Source organism: Polypterus senegalus, chromosome 3 (genome assembly GCF_016835505.1).
Source record: "Polypterus senegalus isolate Bchr_013 chromosome 3, ASM1683550v1, whole genome shotgun sequence".
NCBI classification, from domain to species: Eukaryota; Metazoa; Chordata; class Cladistia; order Polypteriformes; family Polypteridae; genus Polypterus; species Polypterus senegalus.
The window spans coordinates 95,899,110-95,914,876 of NC_053156.1; the positions used below are offsets into that span (position 1 = coordinate 95,899,110).

General features: G+C 43.0%; 1 protein-coding gene across 1 annotated transcript in view; it reads left to right on the top strand.

Moving 5' to 3' along the window:
• slc35f1 (solute carrier family 35 member F1) overlaps positions 1-8,927 on the top strand; it is a 417,452-nt gene extending 408,525 nt beyond the window's left edge. Inside the window, exon 8 of the mRNA XM_039747637.1 lies at positions 7,555-8,927. Coding sequence (XP_039603571.1) covers positions 7,555-7,779 — 225 coding nt within the window. The 3' untranslated portion in view covers positions 7,780-8,927. The remainder of the gene's footprint in view (positions 1-7,554) is intronic.
• The last annotated feature ends 6,840 nt before the right edge of the window (positions 8,928-15,767 follow it).

The window sequence follows — 15,767 nt, forward strand, 5'->3', positions numbered from 1 at the left end:
CTTTTAATTAAGCAGTCTATTTTATTCATCATTTAATCCCCTGCAATTATTCTGTAACAATAGAAAGGATTACCATCATTTGTCCTTGTATTCTTTGCCTCAGATTACTACTGCTTCCAATATTTTTCTAAATCAAGCATTGCAATAAATGCAAAAAATGTATACAGTGCATCCAAACAAGTGATCTGTGCTAATTTGGATTATTTTGGCAATATTTAAAATATAAACATTTCTTGCTTTGGTGGGTTTCCAAGTAGAAGGAATGAGGTTGTGTTTTCCTTTTATGAGAATTGCTGAGAAGACCTGGTTCTACTGTAGTGTCAGGAGTCACCAGAGAGCACCATGGTTTGTTTGTCTCAAAACCTTATAAACCCTACCATCCATAGAAATGATTCAGGAATTAACAATAAGTGACCTGGGAGGGAATTTAAAGCTGTTTAAGGCAAATCTCTGCTGAGTTCAGATTTGGGGAGATAAGTCACAACAAGGATTCATTGGCATTCTAAAGAAAGTCAAGGTTCAAGAAAGAGACAGAGGTTCATGGTTTCTGAGAGGGACAGTGAGTGAGCTATCCCACCTAGTAATACACACCATTTGCAATGTGATGCTTTTGTACTCCTGCAGATTAGTTGGCAGCCAAAAATAATTTCAAAACTATGTTGTTTTATTGCAAGATTTAAAAACATGCATTGCTCTGATGGAATGTCTGTTTAGATACCAGAACTTACAAACATTGTAACAACAGAAGTTGCTCTGAAATATATTTTACAGCCTTGGTGTTTTCAATATGAAAGAGTGTCTTGTGTTCATGGCCAACTTTCCTGTGGAAGAATCTTGGTCGAACTGCAGATGTGAAATTGACTGTACACAAACTTATCAAATTTTGAATTACATGACCACTAGTGTACTGTATAATGTCTGCTTTTGCCATGCTTTGACATTTTGTTTTGAAAATGGGCATGACTTAAACACTGCTCATACAGTATGTAGCTTTTACAGCCCCCTCATATTGTTAAAATATTCTATTACCATTCTCCTTTATTGTGTTTCATTGCTGTGTAATAAGAGGTCTGTGGCGAAGTGCAGTTTTAAATAAATAATCGAGTCCAGGAGTTCTGGGGTTGATTGGGGTGCTTGGCTGATTCACATGCAAATGTGAGCAGATCCATCAGTAATACACATTCACACCTCGGAGTAAGCAGAGTACCAGACCTGCACCCAATCAACCTGCATATAATGGAGCCTGCACGCCAGACAAGGGGAACAACAGAGGGGAAAGAGAACCATGAGAGAGCTGTCTTGGGTGGTTAAGCAGGATGAGCCAGCCAGAGAATGAGCAAGAGGTAGTGTGGTCATTAGTCCCACAGAAGGGCAGAGGATCAGTGTTCTAGGGGCAGATTGTCCCCACTGAAGTTGCAGCGGAATAGGTGCAATGGCAGTGGAGTCCTCTTCAGGGATCTGCGGGACGGCAGGGGTGAGAAGGAAGAGGGGGGGACAGTTGACCCCAAGCAATATGGGAGATGCCAATGGAGGCAGCCAAGACAGGGGTCAGTGAAGAGGACCACGGCTGCTGGAATCTCAACCAGCTGAAAGACCTGGGTTATGGGTGAGTCGGGAGACAGAGAGTTGCGCTGGGCTTATATGGGAGTATAGGAAGATCATTAAGGATCTGATGGCTATTTGTTTTACTCCGATTTCTGCATTTTGACTTAGAGACATCACTGTTTTTACTGGATTGTTTATTTAAAGAACACTTTACACTGTATTATTTGCAATTTTGGATTTTAATTAAAACACTTGACACTTTTGCATCAACCCCTTGCTTAATGTGTATGTCCTCATTTGCCGGGCTCATCTTGGTTCATGACTGTCGACAGTTACAGGTTCAAGAGCCTCCCAGAAGCAGCCAGGCAGCATGGAGCCAACCTGGACTGCCACATGCTGTGCTTGCAGAAACACAAGATCTCAATCCAAGATATGCGAGTGCAGCCAGAAGCTCCCTGACAGCAGTCTGTCAAACAAAGCTGCAATGCTCACCCTATCTGAATTGCAGAAGTAAATTAAAGCTTTTACAACAGATTTGTTTAAACTTGGTTTTAATTTTTAGTTTTAACATTAAATTGAATTTATTCTAGTCACATTTTTGTCCTGTGATCTGCATTTATTTTAGCAAGACACAAAAATGAGATTTCCACATTCCCAATTATTTGTCAGATCTTGTATACACAGACAGGTCTGTTGGCGGCTAAGGCTTGCCTTATGGCAGATCAGTTTTGTTCTCCTTCTAATCTTCCTCACTTGTGTGACATTACTTTAAAAAGTAACATCATTTTTGAAATCTCTTTCCACCTCTTTGGTACTCTGTATGATATAGTGGTGCAGTCAATGCCTCTCCAACCCAGTCACTGAAAGTGCATTTGGGTAAGTACCATGGGGGAGCCATCTAAGGAGGCACATTTGGGGCAATGCCAGTTTGAGAATTTTTTTTTGTATTATTATTATTATTGTTTTATTCCTGTTGTTTATAGAATTACAGGGTCATTATTGCCATTTGCACAGAGTGCAGAGTGTATGTGTTAATCAACAGAAAACATGATGTCACTCTCTGGTGGCACGATTAGTCAGTATCTTACCTTGAAGCTTATGTCTTTCTTGTTGTTTGTTATCTATGTTGTATCCTGCCTTGGTAACTTTGTTGTAATAACTAGTTTAAACAACAACAACATTTATTTATATAGCACATTTTCATCAAACAATGTAGCTCAAACTGCTATGCAACATTTCAAAGAAGTAGGTACATGCAAAAGAAAAAAAAAATAATTTAGATAAGAATAATAATGAATAAATAGTGTATAAAAGATAAATAATGTGCATTTACATAAGGAAGATATGTAATTAAGAGAATTAGAGTCCTTAAAAAAAGAAATAAATAAAATAAAAAAAAATAAAATCTGTAGGAGTTAAGGAAAGCATAGTTGAAGTTTTCTATCTTAACAGTTCAATAGGTTTGTAATGTGGGGCACTGGGGTCCTGCCCGCACCTCCAGATATTAAAAAAAAAAACTCCACTTAAATTAATTACATAATGCAAAATAATAAATAAATGTGTTTATTTGCATAGCCTGCCTGGTGTCAGCGCATATCAACAATCTTTAAAAATTGGTTCCGACTTGTATTGGTTTAATTTCTATATTTCCGGAGTGAAGGACACCAGCCAAATGAGTTGATTTAAGTCATTGATCTTTTGGCAAGCAGGTGACCTGACACTCCCCTTCCGTTGGTTGCTTTCAGATTTTCACTCCCACATTTATTTCCAGCGAATTAGTATTATTTTAAGAGTTTTTATCTAATGTGATTGGCCAATTGTCAACGCAATATTTCAATTTCACATCAATGGTTCACAGTTAACACCGCCAATAACATAACTAAAGATGAGTGAGCACAACGTTATGGAGGTTTATGTTCCAGGAGCTGTAGGTATCCTGACAATGATTATAGAATAAGATTTAGGTTGGACTTGTCCTGTGGGTGAAGTACAAGACAGGTTGTAGGGTGGGTTATGTTTTAAGATGTGGAGTTCTGTGGCTCTGACAATGTGAATTTGTGCCCCGGTGAGGTGTGTCTGGCAAACTTGCATAATAGTTGGAAGACTGGCAGCAAGTGTAGAATAAAATTAGGATGGGGATGATGCTGTGGGTGTGGTAAATGATAAAAATGGGATGCAAGACTTGAGAAAAATCAGAGGACTAGTGATTGTATGATGTGGATTTTTAGAATACAGTGGAAATGGTCAAGGACTGGGCTGTGGTGTTATGGGTCCACAGCTCGCTAAGCAGAAGGCCGCGGAAAGGCAGCGGTGGGATGAGCTAGCAGTGGAGGCCAGAAGAGGAGACAGAGCAGCAAGTGGGATTGGTAACTGACTTTTTGGAAGGACCCACGTACCCAAGCCGGAGGAGGACATTTTTAAGAGACTGAGCTTTTTAAGCACATTTGTTTATTGCTGTCATTTTAATTGTCTTTTAAAGTTCTTATTCTTTTAATGTCCTGTTTTTATGAAGGGGGCTTGGGTTGGTTTGTTTATTGTGGGGAATTGTTTTAGTGCTTTTATTGTTTTAGTGCAGTGTAGAGTGGCCGAGCTGTGGACCTGAGCTCCAGTTGCATTGGGTTGGCAGTAGTGTGGAGCCTTCCCAGGCAACTGGAGTTTTATGGGGGGTGGAATGTGGTGTTATGGGTCCACAGCTCGTTGAGCAAAGGCCATTCATTTTAAATAATCACCGCACCTGAGGCGGCTTCGTGGGGCGATGTTGTAGCGAGCCGCGGGGCAGTCGTCGATGTGGGCGTTTCTCACCGTGTGCACAGGTGAGGAACTGCCCACATTCGTGATTGCTCCCGTGGCTAATGCTACAGCTGTGATGACCCCTCACGTTTTAAAAGAAGCGCGAGTCGGTTTTGTGGGGAGGGAAAGGAAACGATCGGAGAGAAAAAGGAAAGGAAAGAGGACGGAGGTTACTGGGAGCGAGGAAGCATGCGGTGCAGGAGAGACAGACACGCGGTGTGCGTGTGGTGAGCGCACGATCGAGCGCTCTAGGGCAGCTGTAAGGAAGCTGGGTGTTGGGCCAACACCCAGACGTTTCAGTTGGATGTTGCTCCCGCTGAGTGACCAGGTAGCGGGAGTGACCAGGGAAGGCGACTGGCCGCAGAGAGGCCATGGAAAGGCAGCGGAAGTCGGGAGACTTGGTGGTTGGAACCCCCAATGTGGGCGACCTGGCCGTTGGTGGAAACCAAGTTCTCCGAGGCTGGGATGAGTGCCATACCGGAGCCAGGGATCAGGAGGTCTCCAGTCTCATGCGTGTGTTTCAGGAAGGCAGCTGCAGAGAGCGTCTTGCCTGCTGCTAAGCCCAAACGGGATAAGCAGGTGAGACGCTAACAGAAACGTTACACCGGATTTGTTATTGTTTTAAAGATTGCTTCCTAAAGAAGATTTTAACCTCTGGTTTTAAAGGATTGTTTTTTCTTATTATTTTAACCTCCACGTTTTACCTTTAATGGATTATTTATTTAATGAAGAACTTTTGAATGGACTGCACTATTTATGAACACTGTTTATTTTGTTGACTGTTTTAATAAAAGCACTGTTGCACTTTCAACCATCCCCTTGCTCAGATGCTCAATTTGCCTCCATTGACTAGCTCACTCGGTTTCATTATCGACGGTGTTGGGTTAAAGGGTTCCCAAACAGCCATGGGAGCGTGGAGCCAGAACCCACATCGTCACATGGGCACTCTATTAGCAGAGGAAGAATAAGGTTTGGATTGACTTATACTATGGATATGTTATAGAACAGACGAAAGTACACATCATTGGAAAATTACAGAGGTGGAGGTGTGGAGATTATAGTGTAAGTTTTGGCAGAATGGGGAACTGAGCACGTTTGCTGAGGATTGGCCAATTTAGAAATTAATAAAATATAAAATTTGGCTTTAGTTTTGGAGCACAGTAGAAGTGGGAAAGCTGGCATCAGATTGGACAGCATAGTGGAAATGGTATAATACATTTTAGTCTCAATTTGTCCTATGGATCCTGGTACTGGACAGGTCAAGATGTGCATTGACACTATGATGAGGACCATGAGAGAATGTGGAATGACCAGGTAGATAGATAAGATATGAAAGGCACTATATAACAGATATATAGATTTGAAAGGTAATATATAATAGATAAGTGATGCTTCAGTTTGTACCCCCCAAAAAATTGCAGCACTGTCCAAATTTTTTTCACCAGCTGTCCCTGTTCAATAGTATTAATTTACTTTTAACATCCATCCATCCATTATCCAACCTGCCATATCCTAACTACAGGGTCACGGGAGCCAATCCCAGCCAACTCAGGGCACAAGGAAACAAACCCTGGGCAGGGCGCCAGCCCACAGCAGGACACACCCACACACACCAAGCACACACTAGGGGCAATTTAGGATCACCAGTGCACCTAACCTCCATGTCTTTGGACTGTGGGAGGAAACTGGAGCACCCAGAGGAAACCCACGCAGACACGGGGAGAACATGCAAACTCCACACAGGGAGGACCTGAGAAGCAAACCTGGGTCTCCTAACTGCGAGGCAGCAGCGCTATCCACTGCGCCACCGTGCCGCCCCTTATTTTTAACATCATTAACTAAACTGAAAGTTGTGTAAAGCACATTTTAGGTACTCTCTCACTAGGGAAAGCACTATTAAAAGATAAATGGATGGATGGATAATTTAATATATTACAAGATAAAAAAGGTTTATGTATATTTTATTGATTGTTTAGTTTCTCTTATTTTTTTTTCATTTGTGTCGGCCTTATAATGGACCTCACTTGCATCCTGAAGACATGCCTGTTAGCTTTATTAACACATAAAATTCTCCAAGAAGCTTATTCCAACGCAGAAGTGTGGGAGGCAGGCAGCCTATCCTGGCAGCATTGGGCATGAGGCAAAAAACAGCCATAGACTGGGCAGCAGTCCAAATCAACGTCTAGTCATGTATGCACTAACACATGGCAAACTGACTATCACTAATCAACCAGGCAGGCATGTCTTTGGGAGAAGGGAGAAAAATGTAACTGTATGAAAACCCACACAGACATGTGGCTCTTGTGCAAATTCCACAAAGACAAGCACCAGATGTAGGATTTGAATCAGTTTGATATTAACTGTAAATGAATAATTTTGTGAATAAATGTACAGCACTTGTATGCACAAGTATGTCTTGTTAAAGCAATAAGTCAGACTTTATACTATTGCTGCCTGGGTAGGCTGCAGCTGTCTTTTTCCAGAGAAAAAATGCTTAGATGGATGGATTTCTCTTCTGTTTTTACTCCTCTAACATCTTAGTACTTGTGCTGCTTTCAACAATGTCTGGTCCTCGTTACTTTATTTAAAGTTTACTTCTTGACTGTTCTTTAGATGACTTGAGAGTCTTTCCAAAAACCCAGAAGATTAAGTTAATTACGTAGAAGACATATAGACCTGGACCGGATATATTTTTTTAAGCATTTTTAAACTATAATTTACTCATGATATAATTTTGTCTGTTTTGTCTGTCAGTTATGAAGAAAAAAAATTCAGTCTAAGAATGTGATGCTCAATCCCAGGCAGACCTCCTCTGTGAAAGGTTACATAGTTACACAGAAATCCGAGCATTGCTTTGTCACGGTCTTCTGAATTGTTGCTTCTGCTGGTGCTTGCTTTCATCATCTGTTTTATGTTGGTCTGCTCCTGTTACAGTAGTTTCTGCTGCTTTACCATTATCCAACCCTTGATTGCCACAGATTTGTCCTTTTTTCATAACTCATGATTGAATTCCATTTTTACAGAAAAAGACTCTTGTGGTACTCCTGTGCTGCCATAAATAAGCTACTTCAGCATCTGCATTTTGTTTATTGCCCGACCAGCTGTTTCATTCCATATGTTGTCCTGATCCCTGAAAGGGTTGCAGTGCGCATACAAGAGTGTTAAAACACAGTCCTTAAATATTTGCACCAACTGACTTCTTCTTTTTTTATCTTTTAGTTTTCAGGCCTTTATCTGCTGTCATTTTTTATCATCGTCCTTGGCCTGATCCTGTATTCATCGTCCTCCACATACGTGGCTCAGGACCCTCGTGTCTATAAGCAGTTTCGCAATCCCTCAGGAGCTGCAACAGACACACCATCGGCGGGACCACTGGAACCCTCTGTCACTTACACTAGCCTGGGACAAGAGACCGAAGATGGACCTCGCATCCGAGTAGCCTGAGCCTGTTTGTTTTGTTTTTGTTTTCTTTTTCTTTTCAGATTTTTGGCTTCTTTTGCTTTTTTATTTAGTGGGGTGGGTGGGAATATATAACAAGGGGCACTGCCATTATCCACTGACACTTTCACTGTATGTAGAGTAAGGAATTCACTGGCTAAACTGAAGGAACTGAAAATAAAAAGAGTGGAAAGAGAAAGCGAGCTTTAGGTGCACAAGCAAAGTAAAACTGCACTGCTGTATTTTCAAAGTCGTGTCCGCTGACAATTCAAAGTTTCTGTGGAAATTAAAATGTTTTTGTTTTTTTACTTTACTCAAACATTCCCGTCTGTTTGTATGTATGTATGTATGTTAGAGTGTTCACCCATGCAGCCTTTACTAAAAACTAAAAAACATGTTCTATAACATCACTTGCAAGCTTTCTGTATGCATTTCATATACTATAGAAGTCCAGAGTGGCAGATATGCAGTTTGTGTGGCTCTTTACATGCTTTTCTGGTTTAGGCTATCGCAGAAGGACTGTATGTCATTAAACTGACCTTTTTATTGGAACACCTTTTAAAAGCCAGAGTTTACATTTTTAAAATTACTTTTTTATGTTATTTTAAATGTATAAAACATTTTATATTGGTAAACTGGCATAATACATTTTACAGAATGGTAACTTATTGCAGTAAATGATGGAGCATTGTTGGAAACAAAATACACATCTCATGCAAACCAAAGGCCTGGTCTCTCTCTCTCTCTCTCTCAGTTTCTGTCTTTTTCTTTCTGTCTCTTTCTCTCATTTTTAAGTTTGTTTCTTCGCCAGATGCTGATATTCCTCTCTCTAAATACAGTGTTCAGTTTATGTCAAATACTGTAGTCTGTTTCTGTTATCTTTAAAATAATGCTGAAGTGTTCGGCTGTTCCTCATCTCTCAGTGTGTTTACATATTGTATGCATTTTTGTAGTATTTATTTTTGATGTAGGCTCTTGTGTAGTGTTCCTTTTTTTGCTTGTGATTATTTTTTTTAAACTAATCAGATCAGGTCATTTTGTTAATCACCTTTTTGCATCTGGCTGATGGTTTGAAAGAGCCATCTAAAAATTTTATTGACGAGACAAATTAAAAAAAAAAACAAACAAATAAATAAAAAGTCTCCTCCATAGAATACACTTGTTTTATTATGTGCTGTTTTCTGTTTGTTTTCTCTTTTGTGTGCTTGCATGTACACACAAACACATACATTTGTGTGTTTTACTGAACATAATGGCTTTTTTGTTACACAAACATCATGCACATCTGTTCACCAACGGACATTACCTGGCACTTCTAATTCAAAGCATTTATGGCATCTTTTGATGTCAAATTTTGAATTATAATTACTGCAGAGTGTTTTATAGTAAGAGTGCAACAATCTGTCAGCTTCTTTAAGGTTTTGTCATCATTTGTACTGTCATGGAGCCAATGGAGGCTCTGATCAGGGTGCTCAAGAGACTGAGCGAGGTGTCCGAGTGTCTGGGCTTGTGAGCATCCTGGATAAAAACCAAGGTCCTGGCAACAACATCAACATCATCTTTATTGTTATCTATATACCGTACAACTAAGCTTAGTGACTAAGGAGAGTAATACAACATCAACAACAAACAAAAAGAAAGACAATGAATATAACATGTACAAGGATGTACACGAAACACCTGGATGTGTATTTGATGGCATGTGTGGCTGTTGCTTAGCCTTACAACCTGTTGATAAAAACTGCCCTTCAGTCTACTAGTGCAAGTGCTAATGGTCATTTATTTTTTACCTGAGTGGAGACCAAAGAAAAGAAACTCCACTTTGGTGAGCATACTGTAGATGTTGACATCTGGACTTTCCTCAGACATCTAAGGAAATAAAGGCTTTGGTAAACCTTCTCGACAATAGCCCACTTCCCGTTTTCAGTGATGGTGACTCCAAAAAACTTCCCCTCTAGTGTAGGAGGGAGTGTGATCTGCCTGCTGCTTCATGAAGTCTGTGACCAGGACCTTGATTTTGCAGACATTAAGGTGTAATATTGTTCTTCTGGCAATAGTACATTAGAAAACAAATCTCTTCTGTGTAAGTCTTCTCATCCTGGTCAGTGCTCAGGTCTATGATGGTGTCATCATCTGTAAATTTAATGAGGGAGTTGGAACTGTGTTTGGTCACACATAGGTGAACAAAGACCAAAACCCTTGTTTGAGGATCAGTGTGGAAAATCTGATGCTGTCAATCCTCATATTGTTTTTTGATTTGAAAACAAAATAGTTTCTTGTTCACTGTCTTTCTTTGTAACCCATATAAAATACTGTTTATTTAATAGTGGATGAGTAGAAAAAGGTTGAGTTTTTTTGCTAAAAGCTAACAACACATGCCACTCTCCCAAAGTGATCCATCCTGCTATACTGTTAACATTCCTGTAAATACCACATAGCCTGGACTCAGTGGGTCTCATTCATAAAATGTGAGCAGAACAAATTTGTTCGTAGAGGGAAAATCCGGTATTTATCAAAGTTTTATTAAGGACTGTCTATTTGAGAAAACGAATGGATCTTATACATGCTCAGGACCAAGAATAGTGCATGTGTATATAATAAAAAGCATGATATATGCAATTACATTTGCACAAAACACATTTTAAATGAGCAAAAAATTGTATAAATATGCAAATTATAAATTAACAAGATAATCACAGCCTTCAACAAAATCTCTGTCAAATTAGCTATTAGCCTGATGATTATTCAACAACTCAAGTGTCTTGTTTTATTTTTTTTTTGTAAACACATGACACAGGTACCTAATTGAGTGTATTTTCCTATAAAAGGGCATCCATTTCAAACTGATTTGATTGAATGTAAAAATGGCTGCCCTCGAACTACTACATGATTTTGCCCAGGCAAACTGGGGTGACAGCACAGATTTCAGGATCACGCTGATGTGTTGGCTGAGAATAATGAATGGTTGATTAGTCATTTTAGACTACCCAGACTCATTCAGGTATATAGGTATATATATGCACTATTATGGATCCTGTTCTGAAAAGGGCAACAACAAGAAGCCATGCCATACCTGTACATCTGTAAGTCCTGTCGACAAATGACTACAGGGACATTATAGTGGGAGACTCCAGACAGATTTGGGATTTCTCAGCCATTGATCTACCAATAGTAGTTAACGGCATATTAACACTAATGTGGGATTATATCCAATCCAGGGTCATTGGTGTATTGACTTCACAAATGAATGCATCAAAGCTCAATCCAATGATGTGTTCGCATATATGAATAGAAAACTCTTATTCTATCAATGTGCAGCTTATATGTGATACAAAATGTGTGCTGCTCAATGTCATTACCCAATGGTCTCTGTAGCACAATTCCATTGGTACATGTCTGGTACAAGAAACTGTGCAAGGTTACTGGCATCTGAGTAAAATTTTCTCCTATAGCTTAAATTGTATTTATTTGAGAGGTATACCTGTAAATATGCTAACTGTTTATAAGATGACTCAGGTGCCGCCGCAAGTGGCAGCCTTTCCAGCAGCTCTGTGTATGACTTTATCTTTCTACCTTTTTCTCTATTTTTCTCTGTTTCACTGATCACTCCTACCACTTTCTTTTATGTGGACTCGTTCCCTGGACACTTTTTACTACTGTACTTGGACATGGATTTTTACACGCCGAGACTCGTCTATTCAGGTAGTCAACTTCAAGCGCTGAGAACAAAGGCCCATGCCGGTGTGTTTGCCCATTTACCCGACGAGGTAAGGTCGTATCGTGGCAGTAGAGCCGGCACTAAGCTAAAAGCTAAGCGGCTAGCAAGAAAGTGGTGATACAAGCCTTCGGTGCCTTCTGTGATCCTGGGAAATGTGAACTCACTACCAAATATGATCGACGAACTGGCTGCGCTGGTGAAAAATGTCAGGACCTACAGAGAATGCAGTTTGTTGTGTTTTTGTGACACATGGCTAACAACTACCATACCGAATGCTAATGTGGAGCTACCAGGGTTTAGCACAGTTAGGGCAGACAGAGACGCAAATACCTGCGGGAAGCGGAAAGGAGGAGGACTCACTCTCTATGTAAATACAAGGTGGTGCAACTCTGGACATGTAAACGTCAAAATCTCCACTTGCTGCAGGGACATCGAACTGTTGGCTGTAAGTCTGCGTCCCTATTATTTGTCCAGAGAGTTTAGATACGTCATTGTTTACACCCCTCCTCGGGCAGATGTGGAGATAGCGGGTGACATCATTCATTCCACTGTTGCTAAACTACAAACGGAGCACCCCAAAGCGCTTGTGCTAATCGCTGGAGACTTTAACCATGTGACGCTGGACAAAGCATTACCTGCCTTAGGACTACTGTATGCAAACGTTAAAGACGTATACAGCGCCACCCCGCTGCCTGCGCTTGGGAAAGCAGATCATAACCTGGTTCTGCTTCAGCCTCACTACAAACCAAGAGTTAAGGCGAGAGAAGGTGAAACTTCTGGATATGTTGAAGGAAGGGAGAATGTTCGCGGATGTGGCTGCAGACTGGCTAAGGATCTGCAAGAGCGGTCACAGGAATGGGAGGACGATATGGTTCGATTGGTCCAATTTTGCAACAAGGTCGACGACGTCATGACCGCCTACAAGCTGGTCTTCGACCGGAAAAAGAAGCAGCGGCAGCAACTGCCGATCATAATGTTTTTGCAGCCTCGCAAAAAGAGCCAGTTCCTACTACTACTACGGATACACCTTCGGAAACCGTGGAAGAGGTGCCCCAGGAAATGGCACCACCGTCTGAAGAGACGTAAAATACAGTCATCGGCTGCGCAGTAAAAGTCATCATCACCTTCATCGTCATCATTTTTACTGCACTGCATATTCATCACCATCATCACGTCATATATAGGTACGTGTACTTCGCTATACAGTAACTGTAAACTTATCTACCGATTTCATATTGCTTAACAGTTGTCCCTGTTATTAATAGAGTAAAGGGTGGGTTGTAAACAGTATAGGGAGGGTTTAAAAACGTCCAAATACACGTTAAATAATTAAATAAATATGGTGTCCCTACTTCGCGGAAATTCAGTTATTTCGGCCGGCCTTGGAACCTATCTCCCGCAATAAACGAGGGATTACTGGCCATCCCCCCCGGCATGATTTTTTTTTTCTCTCCAGCAACTCCTGGACAGTTTTGCCGGCTGAGGTGGAACAAACTTCTTCGTTTTGGGATAGCCACAGCACTGGCAAACAAAGGCCTCCACCTTCTTACTTTGTTTGGGGGGGATACCTTGCTGTCGCGCCAGCTCATTCGCCTCCTGCTTTTTCTTGCGCCGCAAGGCAGTGATGCGGTGTACTGAAGGTCTTGCCGGTGACCGTGGAACAGCAGTGTCAGCCGGCGGGTGGAGTGGCTGGGTGGTGGGTGGTTCATGTGGCATGGGTGGGTGCCCAATGATGGGTGGTGCCACATCCACGGGGTCCCGAGGTCGCTGTGTCGCCTTACTGGACAGGTCAGGTGGGTCATGGAACTCAAACTGTTGTGCAGTGGACTGCTTGGGGCCTGTGGGCCATGAATGTATGGCAGGGGTGGGCTCTGAAGCAAAGGCTGAGCTGCTTGGCAATGGCACAGTCATTTCCAGAGCCCGCCGTATCAGCTCCCTGGTGCAAGAATAGTACGTACAGGGACACAAAGTAAAGTAATTCAGGGTGGGAGGGAGGAGAGAGGCATGGTGGATCCCACTTGTCCAGTGTGTACTTACCATTGTTAAGGGTGCGCTGATTGAGGGGGAATAACTGGATACGTGTCTGGGCTACGAGTACCGGGTTTGTAAGGACATTTTTCTGAATGCAGATGTAACCGCGCATTACTGCTGCCCAGCAGTTCACCCAAATGCCGCAGATGGTGGTTCCTTCGGGGTGAATCTTGGACCGTTCTATACAAACCGCCTCCACAAGGCGGCTGATGTTTGGCATCTGTGCGGGGGTGGGTTTGGGGGCATGGGGAGAGGGAGAGAGGAAGATAGAGAGAGAGAGTGTCAGTCCTGCCATTTATATCTAATCAAAAGGAAAGAGGCCACAGCAAAGAGGTTGAGCACGTACCATTGCAAGCTCTCCATCCCGGTGTGACACTGGTTTGCGAGTGCTTGCGTCAGAACCTCCCCTTCACCAGTCTTTCCTGGTGGCGTGGCGGGAAGTGAACTGGGGCCTTGTTGCCCTCCAGCAATCATTCCCAGAGGTCGACGATCTCCGCCACTTGCTGCTGCATTACGTAGGCATGGTGATGCAGCTTCAGGAGACTACAGGCCAGGTTGACCACGTGCTCATAACCTGGGCCAGTGTCAGGTCCAAAGCTATTCTGTTGGGGGTAGAGAGCGAAAGTGAGAAAGGGGAGTACTCATCAGATATTCCACAGGTATATCACGACTCGTCGGGAGAGACTTACTGGCTCGTGGAACACCCTTTGAATGGCCTCGTCTCCAGAGGAGGTCTCCTGGTCGGCTGGCCCAGACTGTGAGGTGCCAATGGCAGGGTGCGACTGGGACTTGTCAGATGACAAGGGTTTGGACGTTCGTTGGGCAAAGTCCTCCTCTAGGCCTAAGAGGGTGTGGTCCAGAGGTTCCTCTACCGACCCCTTGTCCTCTTGGAAGCCCTCATCGACACTGTCGTCGTCTGTATCGGTCCCATCCGGAGCGTCGGGATCCCTGCCCATCACTTCCTCCAGCACTCGACCGGTCTGTGAAAATAGGTACTGGACGCCAATGAGCTCACCTGTGAAAAAGAGGGAACTGGTTTAAAATGAAAAGGTGGGAGAGAGAGAGAGAGACAGACAGACAAGGCAGGGGCTGGACGCCTGCCTCACCAGTGTACTTCGCAGGCCAGGTGTAATCCTCAACCAGCTTCGCTCAGCTCATTGAGGGAGTACTGGAGTTGCCCACCGTAGCAGACAATATCACGGTCTGCTGCCTCCACTGCTTGTGCCGCATGGTCCTCATTCCACCGCACTGAAAATTGGGACTCTTTAGGACTGCACTACTGACCACATCAACTTCTGTATGGACATCGTTGTTCCAGTACGAACAGTACACCGTTATGCTAACAACAAGCCATGGATTACAAGTGACATCAAGGGCCTTTTGAATAAGAAGAAAAGGGCTTTCAAAGGCGGCGATCAGCATGAGCTCAAACATGTGCAGAAGGAACTCCGAGTCCAGGTCAGGGCGGTGAAGGAGCAGTACAGGAGAAAAGCTGGAGCAGAAGTTGCAGAATAACAGCATGAAGGAAGTGTGGGATGGGATGAAGATCATCACTGGCTGCAGATTGAGGCAGGGTGCCACCATCGAGAGAGACGTAGAGAGAGCAAACCAGTTGAATAATTTCTTTAACAGGTTTGACCACCCTAACCCACTCTCACCTCAGGGTACTGCATCCTCCACCCATCCTGCTGCTGATACCAGCATAGGAGAGAGTTTCTCCACACCCACAATTACAACAGCCCAGGTAAGCAGAGAGCTGAGGAGACTTCGTGCCAGCAAAGCAGTGGGTCCAGATGGAGTAACGTCACGACTGGTGAAGGCCTGTGCACTGGAGCTGGGGAGTCCTCTACAGCGCATCTTCAACCTTAGCCTGGAACTGGGGAGAGGCCCAAGGCTTTGAAAAACATCTTCCTCACCACAGTCCGAAAGGTATCACGTCCTAGTGAGCTAAATGACTTCCGGCCTGTCACTCTGACGTCACATGTGATGAAGACCATGGAGCGGCTGCTGCTTCACCACCTGAGTCCACAGGTCTGCCTCACGCCCTTGACCCTCTGCAGTTTGCATACCAGGAGAAGGTGGGAGCGGAGGATGCCATCATCTATATGCTACACCAATCCCTCTCCCACTTGGACAGAGGCAGTGGTGCTGTAAGAATTATGTTTCTGGAATTTTGTAGTGCCTTCAACACCATCCAACCTCTGCTCCTTAGGTACAAGCTGACAGAGATGGGAGTAGACTCATA